The 19,318-nt window shown below is 42.9% G+C and overlaps 1 protein-coding gene across 1 annotated transcript; it reads right to left on the bottom strand.

Moving 5' to 3' along the window:
- Positions 1-279: 279 nt before the first annotated feature.
- Positions 280-17,477, bottom strand: kif14 (kinesin family member 14). Its single transcript, XM_058073625.2, has 30 exons — positions 16,377-17,477; positions 14,863-15,117; positions 14,681-14,768; positions 13,333-13,431; positions 13,172-13,224; positions 13,046-13,076; positions 11,946-12,053; positions 11,745-11,861; positions 11,474-11,592; positions 11,033-11,205; positions 10,155-10,302; positions 9,598-9,661; positions 9,334-9,518; positions 8,929-9,031; positions 8,683-8,840; positions 8,455-8,602; positions 8,115-8,261; positions 7,614-7,746; positions 7,199-7,292; positions 6,957-7,098; positions 6,278-6,378; positions 5,781-5,881; positions 5,250-5,480; positions 4,894-5,081; positions 4,364-4,516; positions 3,911-4,033; positions 3,718-3,792; positions 2,064-2,214; positions 601-1,995; positions 280-503 (listed from the first exon to the last, which is right to left on the bottom strand). The coding sequence occupies exons 1-29, from the start codon at positions 17,363-17,365 to the stop codon at positions 1,649-1,651; spliced, it is 4,824 nt and encodes a 1,607-aa protein (XP_057929608.2). The 5' UTR covers positions 17,366-17,477; the 3' UTR covers positions 280-503; positions 601-1,648.
- Positions 17,478-19,318: the final 1,841 nt, after the last annotated feature.

The following is a 19,318-nucleotide window of genomic DNA, read 5'->3' as shown; positions in this document are numbered from 1 at the left end:
CTTATTATTAGCTGTAGGTGTGGACCAAGCAATGTTTGTCTGTTAGAGCTCTTATTAAGGTTCTTCTGTTCTGCTGTCTTCATCCATGCCAAAGCAAAGTGAACATTAGGTATAGAGGTTGGGTAATACCAAATATTCAGCAGGGGGGGTGATTAATCATGCCAGCAAATGTTATAAATGAAGAAAATAAACAATATTGCATTAAAACAAGATTTTAATGCAAGCTAATGCATTTTGAAACAGAGTTAATATGTCAAAGTAGTACAATGTAGCCCAAGTTGCCATGGTGATAGAGCCTTTACAGGAGTCCCTTCCACTCGACACAGCTCTAACCCACTAAAGTGGCATCAAAATGTCAACAGCATGGTGAAGAGGGCCAATTTAATTGAACCAGGACAATTATTGGTCCATTCGTGGGTCACACAGCAACATGTGAAAGTAATATGACCAGTAATCCAGTACTTACATGCAGACTTAAATTGGGAGACATTAACTGGTGCATCCTGAAAGTCAAACATGTTAAATCAACGCGGAAAGTCGTCGTCGTTATTTGTACAACTTCATGTTCCCTTATTATGTTCAATAGAAAAAGCGTCTTACCTGAAACAACTGCCTTTGAAACTATTAGCACGTCTGGTCTTGAACGCAGCATCGATCTCTCCACTTTGGTTTTGAGTTTAGCACATACTTGTTTCTCAGTCACTTCGTCATTAGAGTGGATAGTTTGGGGAGGCTGTAAAAGTGGGTGGAACAAGTAGAAAAAGACAGCGCCCCGAAGTCCAAGGATCCTCTGAGGTCCTTGAACGTCTCCTCTCTCCCGAGTCTGGATCGGGGTTGGCCCAATGACGTAATACTGGGAGCATGAATCACTGCATGGCTTACTTTCTTTTCTCTCCACGCTGTGGCTGGCAGCACTTGCTAAACGTGCACCCTTGTGGTCACATTGAGAGGTCATACATATTCGATTTTTAAAATAAATAAGACAGATAGAGATAATAGATAATAAGAAAGATAATAAGACAGCAGAAACCTTCTGGATGGTGCAAGCATTTCATTCTCATGAGTTGATGTGTCCCAACAAGGTAAGTTTAGAAGCAGTGCATTTTTCCATCACATCAGAGACTGTATGGTATTATGGTAAGATATCGATAGCGTTAGTAGCGATCATGCAGGAAGTGCAAATATACTCCCTGGCGAAGAAATACTAAGAGCCTCCCCGTTGGAGTGATCATCTTTCACCTGGCCACTAGTTATTGAACTCTTATTGACGCAAGAAGCAGATGTCCATGTTTCACAGGCTCCCATTATTGGAATGTACCAGGGACGAGAAAACACAGAAGGAGACTGCTGAAAATGCTAAAATAAAACGACAACAATCGGGGTTAAGTAGTGACCAACATATTAAAAAGCGGTCTGAATCTCCCGTCAACAAAAGCAGATGTAAATAAAGGTGGCATTGCCACAGCGAATACATGGTGTCATCAAAAGAAAGAGCGTGACCCTTGTTCAGCCAGCCAACAGCAGTGATCTCCCATCACATCAGCCACTAAATATATCAGGAATGAAAACAAACGTATGACTTAGCAAGTGCAAACGATATTCTGTATGGACTTTTTACAGCACCTCCTTCATTATGTAGAGATAAATACTAGACCCAGCGTGGGCTACCATTGGACGTGACGCCTGGGGGGAGGGAATATACAAACGTATTAACGCCTCCATGTCTAGCAGCACTTTCTTTGGGTACCCGAGCATCATCTCTGCTTTCATCTGAAGTCATCTCAGCTGCCTCCTGCTGATCCCATGGCACGGATAGAGACTGCAGGGCAGAGTGCAGCTCATCTTGTGCAGCCGTCAGAGCCTGGCCGCAGGGAGGATGCAGGGAAAGCACAAATGCCGCTTCCTTGGAGAGACCTCTGATAATCTCATCAACAGCCTTGGCAGAGGAAGAGATAAGCTCTCTGGAGCTGCTCAGCGTGGAGTGGCCATCTTTACCTGGGGATGGTTGTATGCAGTTGACGTCTCCACAGTGAAGTTGAATATGTGCTGTGTCCCAAGCTCACCTGTCAGGGTGTTATGCAAAGAGCCGTGCAGCTGCCCGATGGCGTGGTTCAACTTGAACAACGTGGCCGCGGTAGCCCTTACGGTCTGCAGTCTGGAGGCTGACGTTTCCTCCACATCCTTCAGGTCAGCCTCGTTGTCCTCTTTGATACTCTAAAAACACAAAAATACATACAAGACACAAGCAGGTGTTTGATACCTGAGGTTAGTCCAAATGCTTTGGACTTGAAAAATACATCTGGAAACAGAAAATTCAAGTTGACATTGAATTTTTTCAAAAATCTGAAATAAAACCATTCAACTCAAGACTTCATGGAGGCCATTGAAAGTACTTAATAAATGAGTGAGTGTGCATGGTGTGTTGAATAAAGACAAGAAACATTCCAAACCCTCTTGACTACACATTTTCTCAATAGGGAAAGCAACAAATCTAGCAACCTTTTCTGCCGTCATCATCTGAGAGTTTCTGGTATTGGGGGCTTCAAAGTAAAAGCGTGTATTGTTCTGCAGTTGGTGTTCTCACTGAGCATCAGCGGGTGCAGCCGAGAGATCCACCCCACCCCAAAGCACCCACAAGCCGTCAGTGCATGTACTTGTACCACTTGTACAAGCCCTACAAGTATTTGCTTCAGCTTTAACCCAGGCGTGTTTGACAACAGTGACCGCGCTTGTTAAAACAGCTCAGCTCCTAAATGAATGGTAAAAGAAATAAATAGCTAGTTTGGACGGCAAAGATAACGACAAATAAGAGCGCTGGCTGTGAGTGATGTCACTTCATTCAACACATTCATTATCTGGAAGATGGTGGCTAGCGACAGCAGAAAGATAAGTCCTGTCAGATTTACACCACCATAAAGGCCCAGTGCCGTCTTTAATGGCTCTGTGCTGGGTTTCAGTTTAAGTTTGTGTGCCGTAAAAGATAATTGGAGCATTTCTCCGAGCACGCTTTGCGAAGCATGGATTGTTTTGTTCAGATTTGACTGTTTTATTTCCATGTTGACCTGTGGTTTAAGTCCATTCAGCTTTGCCCCATACACTGGCATAGTAAATGTAGTACTGCGGGTTTTCCCATACGTTAAATAAATGTGGAGTGCCACAGATAACTTGAATTGTAATTTGTTTTTCAAGATCTGATGCGACCTGTTCACCCTCACTCCCAGCTACACACATCATAGGCAGACTTAGTAGCTTGTTATTCCAGCTCCATCCAGTCGATGGCATTGTAGGTCCACTTCTTGGCACACCTCATACTCACATACAGCACCGCATTGTAACATAGTATAGTCAGATGTTAAATGTACAATAACATCTACATTATCTTTAAAATCAATGCACAATTATAGACCTCAGGAGACATCGGGAATTGCTTTTTTAAATCGTCTACCAACACCTAAAAGTCAAACAAATTTTCTCTTCTTAAATAAGTTTTGAAAACACATTTCTTATGACACAAGCTACCTCGGCCAATTACGCAGATTACACAATAATGTGATCTCGCCACCCCACACCACCAAACCCTTATGCCACTGATAGATTGCAGTCCTGTGGGAAACACTGCTGTGTACAGAATGATGACAGACAATGATGAAACTAAGCAATAAGCAGCACGTGGAGGGAAATGCAGTCCTCTATGTCATTTAGTTGCTTGTGACTCACCACAATGTGACAATTCATGTAGGTCTGCAAGGAGCGGGCCAAATCAAGTGTCTTGGACTTAAGCCACTGCAGCACCTGTACATAGATGGATGACCTTGATTGTACTGCTTTGTAGGTGACTTTAAGTTAAAAAGCATTACAATTAATCCAAATGCAATGCTGAAAGAAATAACTGATAGGCTTTGGATCTTACTGGGCTTCTTGGATAAGCCAGCTGAGCATCTCTCAGCATTTCTCTGGCCATGCCGAGGCTTCCTTCCAGGATTGAGTGGAGACCTTTATTGGCCCCTTTTTGTAGATACTCCACACATGACACCTAGGGAAAAAAAGCATGTGACAGGATTGTGATGGTTATTGACGCAAGAGTAGAATGGCACACCTGGCCGAAGCAAGCGCCAAACATCATCACAGACACCAGCCTGTGCTCTCAGAAATGTGAACAAAATTGCAAGGTTAATAAACAGCAACATGTATTTGGATCTTGATGAAATGTTTTAGTTTATGACAAAATCCTTTTTAGAAGTGATGATGCTGATCCAGAAATCTGCATTACCATCACACTCATATTACATTCTTATTCTTTGGTGGTGTTGGAAGGGGGGGGCGGGGTTCACAGACATTGCTCAGGTATTAATGGTGGCATTACCTTGCCTGTGGCCTGGCCATCCAGCTCCATAACACTAAGCGGCATTCCTGACAAGGTGGCCAGATGGCTAAGTGAAAGTAACGCAGCACCCAGGCACTGGCCACTCTTCCTTCGCGCCTCAGCCACCATTGATGTGATCTCAGACTCACAACCCTGGATGGAGAGAATATCTTCATTTTTAGTCAATAATGGTTACGCCCAGAATCCGAAGTGGGTGTCTGTAAATACATGAAATCACTAAGAATGCAAGTGTTTGGCTACTGAGGCTTATTAGAAATTGAGATTCATTTTCCATATATTCATGTTGTGTTTGAGGCTCAAGGTTGACAATTCCCTGCGCTTGGCCATTTCCATAGACACAGCTCAAACAGCTCAGAGCTAAGACCCGTCAATCAATGCTTTGCATTTTTATTAACCGCCCTATGCTATATTCTAAATGATTTTCCACTTCAGATTTAGAACCCATCTCAAGTATCTCAAATACTGCTCTAGGAAAAAAACAGACTGTGAAATAATTTCTTTTTGTTCACTTGAAGGAGAAGCTGGAGAAATCCTCCCATCTTCTTGACTTGGCTCTTGAGCTCCTCAGCGAGGGTGTAGACTGGACCAGAGGAGGCTTTCACGTTGGCCAACCATTGTGTGACGACAAACACCGCACTCTCTGTGGCTGCTGTGGCCTTGATCAGCTGGGTCTGAGCCGACACGTTACACACAAACACTGACAGCAGGGGGTGGGGGGATGACGACAAACATTTGAAAGTAAGAATGTGCCGCTTTTTACGGCACCACATCTGTTTGCCAATTCTACACATATCCCAGTCTTAATGACAATGACGTAGCAGCAGCATCTGGCATCAGTGTGAACAGAACCAAGGTTAACCCTCACCGCTGTCTTGGCTGTCATCATCTAAACTGTCGTACAGCTCAGAAATGATCTGGACGGCCGTGTGTACCCGCTGCAGATCTGAGACCAGCCTATCAGCCAAGCTCTCCTCTGTGCCTCCAAAACCACGCAGACGAGCCACCGATTGGCCCACCAGATCCTTGCAGATACCAGGCATGGCAGATTGTGTGCTGCTGGAATGTTTGGAGGGCGGAGTTGCCACACCCATCAACCCTGGGACAGACACACGGCGATGACTTCACCAGACATCATCTTTACAACACTGTCATATTAAAAAGTCCATTTGTCACATAATCCCTCAGGACTCGGTTTATATTAGAAGTGGCAACACCCTTGGATTACATTGGACTTTGAAAAGGTGTCAGCGGGGGTTGACTTTGGGAATGTACATCTTCCCAGATTCCCATTCCAGGGCATATCTACCCAGAGGGATTGCATGACTTGTCTTTCTCATGCCTTTACAATGAGCAATCTGGGAGCAAGACATAATTCATTTTGGATTATCAGATGTACCGTCAGAGTGGGAGGAGCCCGTGAGCAGACTCTGGATGGGATGGACACGGATCTCATAAAGACGCCCAGAGAGTCTTTTGCTCTTTAACAAACTCCTTCTCCTGAAAAACAGTGGTAAGTGTACAATGAACATGACGGGATTATATTTGCCATGTAACACTGATGTAATGAGAGAGAGAGAGAAAGTTGTATTTGTCTTCCAAATGGAAGAACATATGACATGGAAGGAATAATAATGGATGACAGACGTTCTGCATGTTTGGGGCCATTCAACCCACGACTATCGGCTTGATCTTCTTACACAATAACTTTTATGCATGCTGGAAAATGAACAAACAAGATTAAAAAAAGTTTGTGTTATTGTTTAAAGAAAAGGAAAAATATATACCAAGTACAAACCCACTGGCGGAAAAGAAGAGCAAGTACAGTATCAGGTCATACAAGGAGTGGCAAAGAGGCTCCATGGGTTGGAGAAGAGTGACAAGCTGGGAAATGACCTTCGATGTGAGAAGGTGGAGGTGGAGGAAGAAGATATGTCTTGCTCCCACTCATCATCAGGGTCATAGAAGACATCGTCATCCTTGGAAGAAGGATCACCCTGTGGAGAGGGGACAGGGCTGTCAACTGAAAAACACATTTTCCAAAAGTCCACATAAAGACACATTCATAGGCTGCCATGCACATTTGACCTTTCAAATCAACCACAGCTAACTTGCTCACTCATAGTGATGCTGCTGTCCATCCGTATAGTCAGATAATAGATGCACAATAACGTGTACATTAGCTGTTACATGGAGCTTAGGAGAAATTATTATTTATTGTTTTCATCGCCTGCGTGTGTTACAAAGCACAAAGTTGTGTATATGCTCCATGAAATTAAACTGTTGTTAGTGAGCTATACAAAGCATGAGACAATGTGGCACATTTCTAATGACACGTAACAAAAAGCTCTCTTTGTTTGTGGCGGTGAGAAAACAACACACACCAGCATACTGGTATGCCTTTGTAAAATATCCATATCGCTTAGAAATAGCCTAAAATGCATTTAAAAACCTCAATACGCTTCCCAGCATAATCACTGATCATTGCATGATCATTAATATACATGATATATATAATAATTCATATAGCCAAAATCAAACTCTAAATCTGAAAGCATAGCAGTTGAAAACAAACCTGCTCCAGCTCCCTCATGGCAGCCATGTTGTTTTGAAATTTGTCAATGCTCCAGAAAGTAGAGATCCCCAGTTTGGTGTTTTGGACCCGCACCTGCTGCACCTCCCTCTGGCCTTGGCTGCCATCATCGGAGCTTTCATGTCTACAAATACAGAATGATCCAAATTGTAGTCCACATTATCCAGATGTCAAATATTGTATATCGCTGTACTTTCTTCAATATTGTGTAGAGTAAGTTCTACCTGCTAAAAACAGTGTTTTTCTTTAAGTTTGCGCTGATCTTATTGGCTTCCTCAATCATCAAGGACAGCTTCATAGCATCCCAGCGTGGCCATACTACAATCAAGAGACATCAAATCCATGATGGTGATAGTCAGCTGTTCTTGTGAGAGGTCACTGAGTGTTATGGAATTGTTCAAAATAATTCTCTCATCAACTAACAGCCGCCCTGTTTGTATTACATTCTGGCCAACGAACACACAGTACCCCTTGGTTCATGCCAAGAGGGAAAAATCATAATCCTCATCATCACATTACATTTTATTTGTGTAGCGCTTTAAGGTGCCTAAAGATAATATATAAAGCCAAACAAACAGGGCAGAAAGACGCATTGAAACACAACAAACAGAATGGATCAGGACATACGGCAACACTCACCATCCCGAGGCGTGTGCTTTACCCTCATGGCGCCTCTTTTCTGCATCTCTTCAAGTTCTTTGCCAAGCTTTCTCTTCTCTGCCTCCAATGCATCCACAATCCTTGCCTGACACACATGGTGTTCCTCCATCACCTGAAGTGAAAAATAGTGATGAACATTAAACTTGTTGTGTCAGTGGGTCTGTTGTTGCACTATTGAATGAGGGTTAGGGTTAGTTATGTCACCCATCTTAAACGTAAACAGTTCAACCTTTAACTCATGGCTGTCTATCTAATGGCCACATTCAAACCAGATGTGCATGTGGCATAGTGTAATGGAAAGGCTTTAACTTTGGGTACACTTGATACTGTATTTGTTATGTTAGATGTGTTAATAGTAAAGAAGAGCTGGTGTGTGTAGGAGTATTATTCCACATTTCAGCTGGAGAAAAAACAAACCTGTCCTGCACAACATGAGCCAACTTTCCACTTTCAAATGAAATTTCTAGTCCAAACCCTGACCTGCGTCTCCATGTGGAGACGAAGGCGTTTCCTCTGAGAGTCCACCTCCTGCTCCAGCTCCAGCTTGGCCATCTTCAGTTGTTCCATCTGGCTGGCCACCCTCTGCTGGTCGAGCTCCTGGAGACGCTTGCGCTCATTTTCCTCCTTCTGAATGAATGACATTTTTGGTATAACTAAGGACTGGTGGAAAAGACAGAGCAAGGGTCTAACTCCGTCGAGAGTCACTAGAAAAAGAATCAGTAGGAAAGTGTAACATTACAATCACCATTGACTAACACAAAAGAAAAGTCTAGATGTTCTGCTTTTCATTCTTGTGGGCATAAACAACACTTTTCTGTACCAGCTCTTTTTGCAGTACTTGGATTCTGTCCTCATATAGGGCCTTCTGGTCAGACAGCTCTTTTTGGGCCACCTCTTTGGCCATCTGGATTCCCTGCATCATTTCCTTTTTGGCATTCACCTGAGCCTCTTCAATCTCTGCCTCCAGCCTGGGACACAAATAAAAACTAAAAGGGAATTCTGCCCCAAAAACACCATGATAGGCGAAGACAAACATTTTTGCACTCACTTTGCTCTCTGAGCTGTGAGCAACTCATTTCTGGCAAACTCAAAGTCTTTGTGGCCGTCACCTGCACCTGTCCAGCATGAGACACGCTTCCCACTCTGCACCTCTGCTGGATGGTTAAAACGCAAGTAATGGTCCCCTCCAAGAATCACCCTGTCCCCCTGGAAACACAGATGTACATAACATTGGTTTGCAAAGGGATTTGATTGAGACGCCCACTCTTTGGAATGAGATTTAACATAGACTTGCATGATGTAGAACGGTGGATTTGCTGATTAAGTTCCCATTCACAAAGGTCTTGGCATTTTCCATGGGAGTGATGCTGACGGTACCACGGGTGTTGGTTAGAATACTGGGACAAGGAAGAAAGCCTTCAGATTTGCATTTATTCATCCAGACGAAGGTGCTGTGCAAGGTATTACTTTAAGCTTCACTATTTATTTGATTTGTTTCCTGAATTTGTCATGATTTTTCATGGATATCTCCATCAGATGCCCAGGAGTGATGTCTCGTTTATTTTGTATAACAATGGCTTTATAATAAGAGTTGCAGTTTGCAGGGGTCTACAACGGCTTTTGTCAACCTACCACTAATATCCTGGATCTCAGGCTGAATAAGCGTCACTATAGAGGATGAAGAATGCTTGGGTCTCACCAGTGCTGGTCAGCAATGAGGGCTCCAGTCAGCTGGATGTCGTGGAAGGAGTCAGACTTGAGTTTGCCGATGGCGGTTCGACCTTCTTTGATCATGTAGAGAAGCATTTCAGACAGCTGAGGGTCCTCGTTCAGGTTGACCAGATTGGGCAGACGGTTGTCCACCTTAAATGTCACGCCTGATTTCTGCAAACATGTAGGGCAAAGGGGTTGGTGTATGGTTTCATCTTTTGAGGCTGTAAACGTTCTGCTCAATGCACCATGCCTGCAACTCTCTTGTTTCTTCACGTTTGCGGATTTCAGCTTGCTCCAGTTTCTCCCTCCATGCCCTACATTTTACAAAAAGAAAAAAAACATATCAACTGTCCTTCTCTTTCAAGCTTCCCTTCAAACAAAATGTCAAAAGGATAATATTTTGTATTAGAGAAGAGAAAACTGATGGATATTATGTGTAAAGATGAAATGAAGAAGTATAATCAATATTACTTCAAGTAACAGAAATAACGCAAATGATTTCAAAATGTAATCAGACTTTTAATGAATTCATTATGATGAATCACCATTTGTGACCGCGAGCAACAAAATAATAAATAACCCAACACACTGCGGTGTACGGTAAGTCAATCACACTTGAATTGTGTTAATGTTAATGAAGGGTTACCTTCAAAGACGCCACAACATTGAAGCTGAATGCATGTGTTGTGTTTTCTGGGTATGGGGATGGTACACTGTGCCTCTCTGCATTTTTTCAATCAATTTGGACTTTCCACGATACATTGAAGGACAGATGAAGATAGTCATGGCCATTTCATTGATGCTGACCTGTTGGCCTCCACCATTTCTCTCTCTTGCTGGCAGAGTTGGTTTTTCAGTGCAGTGATCTCCTGCTGAAACAGCCTGACGCGCTCTGGTTGGATACCCTGGGAGCTCGCCTGGGCCGCCCGCAGCTTCTCCACCTCCGCTTTCAGCTCTGAGCCACATGCATTGGTTTCAAACGTATAAGTGCGTGTTCATGCCAGTATGACCTCACAGTTAGAAAAGTCAACAGGTGACTCTGGACAAAAGTTCAGCTCATCAAAAGAGCATTATGGGGCTAACATTGACCCACATTCTAACCTCTGAGTCACATCCACTTTGATTTTCATACTGTGTCAGGGGACGTGAGAGAAATCCACAGCATGAGCTCCCCTTCGTGCTAAAAACGTCAAATGGCAGTCTGATGATGGAATGAAAAATAATACTTGCATGACAGTTATCCGCCATGTGCAGCTGACAGTGCATAAATATGGCCCAGAGGCAAGGTTAGGGCCCGGCCCTTAATTGAAGTGGGTAGTGCATAAGCTGGTGATGGATAGATGGGCAGACAGGAGGGCATGGGGGAGAGAGAGGAGATCAAGAGCAAGACATAAATAGAAAAGTAAAGATTCACATATAAAGAAAGAGCATGCAAAGAGGTGACAGACACGTGTAGTGCACGATGGAATCTCAAATGAAACACAAATAGCAGACAACAAAAGAATGAAAAAAGTGAATCAGGAGATGAATATGTTTTCCCTGTGCGGCAAGGTGTAAGCGGCAAGGTGAACACACAACAGGTCAGTCACAGAAGCTCCGAAAAAAAACAATCCATTTCACTCCAATCACTGTGCCCCAAATGGCAACTAGTTCAAACCAGCGTTTACAGCATTTGCATATCTGACCTCGGATGAGCTTGGCACTTGTGTCTTCATTGACCTTGGCCACATTTATGATGGTGCGGGCCTGTTGGGCATATCGCAGAGTGCTTAGGCTTTCCTCCACACTGCTGGCTGCCGGGCTCAGTGTGGCAATCATAGTTGTCTTGGAGTTGCCACCGAGGCTCTCCTTTAAAAGCCTAAAGGAGAGCTAAAGGTAAGTGCTTCAAAATTCTATGTAAAGTATATTCTCATTCTTTCATAGTTACTAAAATACCCATTTTAAAAGGTAGCACTACACTCTAAATAAAACACACAGATGTACCCAATTGTTTTGTGTTGTATTGTTCCAACTAGGGTTGGGCAATATGTTTAATAGAGCTCTCTACTGGTATAGTTTTCCAATGATGAGAAAATGACCTATACCGTTATGAAGGATTGCACAAAATTGAAGCACAATTCTCTCACCAAGTGAGGACAGACTCTCGGTAGGGTATGAAGACCTTCTTTGTGGTTAGTGCTTGCTCAGCCAGTGCAGAGATGACTTTGCCCAGTGTATGTAGAGATTTATTTATGCTGGCACCCTCCTTTAATGACACCAAAAAATCTCCTTAAAAATCACAGATAAATCAAAGTATCCTTGGTGATTTTTTTAAGAATGCAAAAATAACTTATTGTAATTGAAATGCAGCAAGAGAGCTAAAACATTTGAACTGGTGTTTAAAAAAAACCTTCATACCCTGAGTCGCTCTCCGCTTGTCTGCGCTGTGTTGCAACGTTCACTGCCTGCCAGATCCACCAAGTTGATCCTACTGGTGATGTTGTGGTCATGTTCTTCTCCCTCCACAATCTCTGTCTGTGAACCAGCACGTGCACACTCAAATGCATGGGTTTATGGCATGAGGGTGCTATACATGCAAGTGACAAAGACATTCTGTACCTTAGTCTGAGTCATTACAAGAGTAAAGACGGAGTGTGACCTAGAACTCTTGTCATTCATTCCGGTGGCGGCTGTTGCTCTCTGCTTGTTTCCTAGTTCTAGCCACCCCTGGAAAAATGACAGCCATCATCACTGTGGGGTGTTACTAACAAGTAGTGGCTGTCTACACAACATCCCCTCTGCAGTCTGAAAATACTCCATGCTCTGTACATTATCCATGTTGATATATAATCTACATCGTATTAACTGCCAAGGTGCTAAAAGCAATGTGAAGACTCTTCACTTGAAAAATCAAATTAATTTCTATTTATTGTGTGATTAATTAATTCCTTTATGATCGTCCCAGGCCTAGGGGTTAGAGCAGGGGTGGGCAAACTACGGCCCGGGGGCCACATCCGGCCCGCCAAGTGTTTGAATACGGCCCGCCCAATCTTTCCAAAGTATTTCATTTAAACTCAACATACAACCTGGCATCATGGCCTGAGCCAACCTTTTGATGGTTTTATCTATTTCGTTTTTTGACATGGTCTGTTGTTTACAAAGTGCTCCTGAAAAAAGGGACACAAGCACATAATAATAAAAATAATAATAATAATTATTATTAGATTATTATAATTATTATTAGAACTATTATGATTATAATTATTATATTAATGCTAATTATTATATTAATTATATATAATATTATTGTTATATTTGCATATTTTACATAATAATATAATAATTATGATTTTAATTTTATTGTAATTATTATAATATTTTATTATTTTTTAAATATTTAAATATAAATATAAAATAATAAATAATAATAGCAGATTGCATGACAATTTTACAGATACAATAATACCAGGTGGACTGTCACGTGTAAAATATATAGTCTGCCCCCCCCCCCCCCTGTAAATTTTGTCATATCAATGCGGCCCGCGAGTCAAAAAGTTTGCCCACCCCTGGGTTAGAGGGTTAACTCTTTTTTTTGAATGAGAAATGTTGCCAGGTATTATTAACCTTGTGAAACCTTTGACACAATAGACCTAGCAACACCCCTAATAGTCCGTTCTTATGTGGACTATACAATTCTTATTGTATAAAAATGGGCTTACCTGAATATCATTGTAAGAGCTCACAATGGTTCTGGTGAAGAAATAAAGCAATGACTGTCAGAACTGTTTCAAAAGATATAAGGGACATTCTGAAAGGTTAAAATGTGTTCTTATGCATGTTCTTACATAGAGAGGTCTGCAACATAAGGTCCATGGATTGGATGCTCCCTCACCCTCAGCTGAAATCCCAAAATGTCATTTAAAATATTTGAAAAGATCACTGCTAACCACGTTTTGGCAGAAAACAAAAAAACAATCCCAGCTTCTGTTAGGTGCCAACTACTTACAGGCATCCTCCTCTGGTTAGGGTCTTCTCTGGTCACCAGGAGGTCATGGATCTTCTCATTGTAGACTTCAAAGTAGCTCATCTCTACATGACATTTGACCTAGGAAGCAAAGCCCTGTATGAGTCATTTGATGAATGATGTTGTCTAATGTGCTCCTCTAAATAAGGTAACTGGAGTAGAAACACCTCAGTATGCTTCCGTGCATCACAGCAAAACCACCACAATGACAAAAAGTGAAATGATTAACCCGAAGTGATTTCATTGTGCAGGTCAGATTATTAGAAAATAGTTTCAATCAAGACAGGAAGTCTTGAATCAAGTCAATCAAAAATAATTGCATCACATTAACATGGCATCTAATTTCTAAATATTGATCATTTTACAAATACCTGTAGATATTTTACTTAAAAAGCTGAATCACGTGTAATCACAAGTGTAATCTTCAAGGGCCCCCACTTGCTCCTCAAACTGTCCAGCCCCCAGCAGGTCTCACCAGCCAGGGCAGCGACACCAACTCGCCCTGATGCATTGGCTATCAATTATCAGTTGAATGGATCGGTCTTTAATAAGTGCATGGATGTATTGTAGAGTGAGCCAGCATGCCATTTTTTGACTTGATGGATTATTTTGTCTCTGTTCATTTCTATAATATTATACATATTATATTGGAATATTTTATTATTTATAATATTATATTGTAAATACCACCCTCGGGCATCTCTTTGTGGAGTTTGCATGTTCTCCCCGGGCATGCGTGGGTTTTCTCCGGATACTCCGGTTTCCTCCCTCATTCCAAAAAAAACATGCTAGGTTAATTGACGACTCCAAATTGTCCATAGGTATGAATGTGAGTGTGAATGGTTGTTTGTCTATATGTGCCCTCTGATTGGCTGGCGACCAGTCCAGGGTATACCCCGCCTCTCGCCTGAAGACAGCTGGGATAGGCACCAGCACCCCCGTGACCCTCGTGAGGAAAAAGCGGTAGAAAATGAATGAATGAATGAATATTATAAATATTTCTATATTTCTGTAAGTCCCCATCAACTGTCGTTCTGGGACCTGCCAGGAAAAACATCAGAAAGACCATTGGAAGCTTTTTTTAAAGTAGAACAGCAGACAAGCCTTTCATAGAAATGACAAAAAGAAAAGCATTTCTTTCAAAGGAAATACAAGGCCCTGAACATGAATGATGTGTATTTGTGAAAAAAACTGTTCCAGAAAATCACAACCTCAATTCCAAACAAAGGAAAACCAGCATGCACATTTTCACGGACTCAGGGAAACCCCTATCCTACAACATGATTCGAAATGGATACTCTGAAGAGACATAAACATGACCAGAAATTACCTGCTCATTTTCCATGGAGGACAGCTTTGAAAAAAGTTCCTGGCAGAAGCGAGGGATGACTCCGGCCTCCTCTCCATAGCCCATCATCCTGCCAGAAGAACATTCAAGCTCCATTAACTTCTCAAACACTCCATTCATGCAAACAATTAACACAAATGAGGGAATCAGACAAAAACACTCACGTGTATGATTTTCCAGAGCCAGTTTGACCATAAGCAAACAGGCAAGTGTTAAATCCGTCAAAGGTCCTGAGCAGCAGAGGTTTCGCCAGAGTCTCGTACACCATCTGCTGGCTGGCAAAGGAGGGGTCCCTCAAATCAACCGAGCACAGGGAGTAGTCGTAGATGAAAGAATAGCTCTGTTTGGAGTCTGGATTCTGCACGACGGTCTCCTGACCCCTCATGAAGATCACCTGGGAGACCTTTTCTGCCTTCTCTCTATGATGAAAAACACAAACATGGTGGTTTAAAGGCATCTTTAAAATGTGGAACTGATTTGACTTTGACTTGTGTGGAAAAATATAAGTGCTGCAGCTATCTCATATTTTAGCAATCGAGTATTCAAGTAACATTTTTGTCGATCCATCAAGTCATCAGAAAAAACAGTTTTGCTTGTTTAAAGAGAAATAATAAATTGAGTAGAAAAAAAATCTAACCATTTGTCAAAGTAATAAAGGAGCAATTGGGTGAATGATTGAGCTAATGGAGTGTTTCATTTTTTTAAATGGACATAGTACATAATGTTGGTGGTGGTTATGTTTAATACTACTATATATATATATATATATATATATATATATATATATATATATATATATATATATATATATATACTATATGTCTTAAATGGACATATAGTACATACGTAGTGTTGGTGGTGGTTATGTTTATATACTATATGTCTTTAATGGGGGCGGCACGGCGGTCTAGTGGTTAGCGCGCAGACCTCACAGCTAGGAGACCAGGGTTCAATTCCACCCTCGGTCATCTCTGTGTGGAGTTTGCATGTTCTCCCCGTGCATGCGTGGGTTTTCTCCGGGTACTCCGGTTTCCTCCCACATTCCAAAAACATGCCAAATTGTCCATAGGTGTGAGTGTGAATGGTTGTTTGTCTATATGTGCCCTGTGATTGGCTGGCAACCAGTCCAGTCCACCTCACGCCCGAAGACAGCTGGGATAGGTTCCAGCACCCCGGCGACCCTCGTGAGGAAAAAGCAGTAGAAAATTAATGAATGAATGTCTTAAATTGACATAGTACATAGTGTTGGTGGTGGTTAAGTTTAGCCACAGCAGCAACCGTTGGGATTTCATTGTTGGCGCACAGCGGCAAGCGGCGACGGAGATAGCCCGGCGTTAAAACTGATAGACGTCACAGTGTTCCAATTGCTGTTTAGCCACATTTTCTCTCTGTTTTTTTTCACCTGTAGGTGCATGGCTGGAAAAGGTTTGGGCACCCCGGCAGTAAGATGTGGATGATTCCAGCGTCCTGTCCCCAATTTCTCTGTGAACATCACCTGACCCCAAAATGAGGCATAGAGCATTTTCAGGGGGTGTGAAGTTCTTAAAGTGATGATTGACATTAAACTGCCTGGGTGGAGGTGAAGCACTTTCCAAAACTCAGAATATGCAACCATTTCAAGCACCTGCAGGTGGACTGAATTCCAAATGTGTTTGACAGCAATAATGTGAACACAAACCTGGCATTGAAAGGGCGCACGCGTACTGCAACGGTCACCGCACTGTTCTCCATCTTAAGTGAGTCCTGTGGTTTGGAGACCTCACTGGGACGAGGCAAAGACTGCTGAGAAGGTGCTGGGGCAGAGGTTGAGGTTGTGGTGAGGTCTGCCTTTGAGGCCAGGGCCCCAGCTGGGGTCTTCACCCGTGTTGCCGTGTTGGCTTTCAGCACAGCAGCCTTACTGAGGTGAGGAGTCGGCACCGGTTTGGTGAACTCTGCTTGCTTCCTGGATTTGGACCTGTCCAGACTTGCAGATTTGACCAGCACCGGTTTCGGGGTGTCTTTTAGATTGAGTTTTTCGAACACGTCTCTGCGTGCTGCGATCTTTCCAAAGGGTGTCTTTCTGGTGGGCGTTTTGAATGTGTGGGCCTGCTCCACCTGCGGTTTACCTGCGGGGTTTAATGAGGAGGAGGGTGGCGTCTTGTCCTGTGCAGGCCTTCCTTGCGTTTCCGGCTGACCTGAGGCTTCGCGTCCTTTACTCGCAGTCTCTCTCAAGCTGATAGAGCGGTGCAAAGCGGCAGTCCTTCCGTTGAATTCCTGGAGGATTTTCGGTCTTGCCGGAGAGCCCGCAACGGCGACCAAAGCATTTGTATCCACAGAGGGCGTCTTGGTCCTCCGTTGCAGGGTCAATCTCTTGTCCGGGACTGCTGTGACATTATTTTGACTGCTTTCCATCGCCGTGTCCTCCGCGCTATCAACTCCGGTCTTTCGCCGTGACCTCCTCTGAAGTGTGAGCCGACCTCGGCAGGGCGTCTGTCCGCGTTTTGACAGTGCAGAGATGACATACGTCCGATTAATGGCGCTGCTTTTATCTCCGTCCTCAAACGCGGAGACTCCGGACTTGACTGCTTTTCTCTCGGCCAGAAACTCTCTGCCTGGGGTCCTGGTTGTCGACATTAGGGGGTTGTTGTAAGCTGTGTGCTTCCTCGTCTGTACGCTCAATAATGACATTTTTAGACCACAGCTTTGAACAAGACTAAAAAAATTTAAAAAAAGAAGATAATTTGCTTGCTTGGATAATAATAGCAATCTGTAATTCAAAGAGGAAATGAACTCAATTTCAATGAAAACAGAGTCGCCGGTAAAACTGTTGTTTACTGAGTTGCCTTCATCGCTTCCGCCTTCAACCCGCCTCAATTCAAATCCCCGTAGATGGTGGCAGCTGATTGGCTGGCTTCTTTCGTCACAGTAATCACGTTATGGCAAGAAGCCGGCACTAGATGGCAGCACCGTGCTACCAACCAATGCAGAGACGAGCTTGGTAAACGTTGGGTATTTTCATTTCATTTTTCATTTCATTTCATATATATTTAAGGCAGGCTTTAACAAACTATATACAAGTCAAATACTTTAAGAAGCGTTGGAAAGTAGCATGGAAGTAAATGTGTTTTTTATATATTTAGGATTCTGGCTAAAGTCAATATCTGAAACTTGCCAGTTAAACCTATATTGAAACTGTACTGTAAGACCCGAATGTTTCAACATAATCTGTGTCATTATTATTATATTATTTCCAAGGAAACCAAACACAGACCAGGAAAACAATCAGAAACCAATCACAAGTTTGGGATCACTTAGACATGTCTTTGTTTTTCAAGGAAAAACACCTTTCTTGCAACTGACAAAGTTTTATCAAACTGTTGAGCATCTCTCTGTAGAATGTACAGGTCCATGTTCTCCCCATCTGTTTCGGGTACTCTGGCTTCTTCCCACAAACCAAAACCCGGCATGTTGGGTGAATTGGAGACTCAATTGTCCTCAATAGGTGTGAATGTGCTTGTGAATAGTTGTCTATAAGTGTCCTGTGGTTGATGGCCAGTCCAGGGAGTACCCCACCTCTTGTATGGTATTGAAAGTGGATGGATGGATATTGGGCAACCTTCAGTCCTCTGCTTCCATCCCAGCGTACGATTGCTAATCCAAGTTGATCAGCACTACACAGTGATAGGTTAATGTTCATTGAAGTTATCATATATTTGACTGTGAACATATTTAAACATTGTATGTATGTACCCTGTATCCTGCTGACCTTCGGATGAGTGTCCGTGTGGAATAGAAGACTTCAAGACAGTCAAGATTGTGAAGAGGAAACAGAAAACATCTGACCACAGCGGCACACAGAGGCACGACGAAGTCCACCAATTGTATTCTTATCATCCATCTAAATGCCATCAACTGTTAGGTTGTGTAAGCTTGATCACATCACATTGCAACAGCCACTTCCCTGTCCTTTAGGGCTGCATTGTGAACTTTGTAACTTAGGAAAGACCCCACGAAAATAAAAAGGGAGGCAACGGAGAGTGTACTCAGAGCGGTTGGAGATTGTATGACAAGTACATCTCTTCCGTTTCTCCTCGCGAGTTTGAGTACATCTCTACCGTTCTCCTCGCGAGTAAAATAGAAAACTGCTGCCTTCTTTCTTCCTTCTCATTGTCAAGGTGCTTGGACCTGACATTAAATTGGTCCTTCGAGCCGGATGCCAAGATACCTGAGGATTCCAGCTGAGGAAACGACAACTAGAAAGACCGTGGCCACGGCATACAGACCCTTTCCGGGACTAGTTTTCGCCTCGTCAGCTGGGGTCTGACGGTTGACGGCATACCTCGAAGAAAGAAGACAACAGTAGGTGAGTGACGTGTAAAAGAAGGACGGCGGAGTCCTATGCATTTAAATTCCGTGTAAAAAAAAAAAAAAAAAAAAAAAAAGGAATGTGTGAAGTGAAATAAAATACCGGTATTCAAGGGGAGAGAGTTAGGCGATAAGGTATTCAAGGGGAGAGAGTTAGGCGATACGGTATAAAACCCTGACAATTCTAGACTCTATCAGGTACAAAGTCCAGTTAAAGTCCGCGCGAAGGTAGACTCGCTCTGTTGATCGCTCTGTTGAAAGATACAGTTAAGTCTA

Source organism: Doryrhamphus excisus, linkage group LG4, assembly GCF_037039965.1.
Source record: "Doryrhamphus excisus strain RoL-2023G ecotype Guam linkage group LG4, RoL_Dexc_Guam_v1.1, whole genome shotgun sequence".
Classification (NCBI taxonomy): Eukaryota; Metazoa; Chordata; class Actinopteri; order Syngnathiformes; family Syngnathidae; genus Doryrhamphus; species Doryrhamphus excisus.
This window is presented reverse-complemented; position numbering and strand designations above follow the sequence as displayed.

Coding starts and splice junctions, on each gene's coding strand:
- kif14 (XM_058073625.2), bottom strand. CDS start 17,365: ATGTCATTATTGAGCGTACAGACGAGGAAGCACACAGCTTACAACAAC. Junction 8,262..8,454: donor AAGTACTGCAAAAAGAGCTG/GTACAGAAAAGT, acceptor TCATTCATTCAG/AAGGAGGAAAATGAGCGCAA. Junction 4,034..4,363: donor ATGGCCAGGCCACAGGCAAG/GTAATGCCACCA, acceptor TTTTTTCCCTAG/GTGTCATGTGTGGAGTATCT.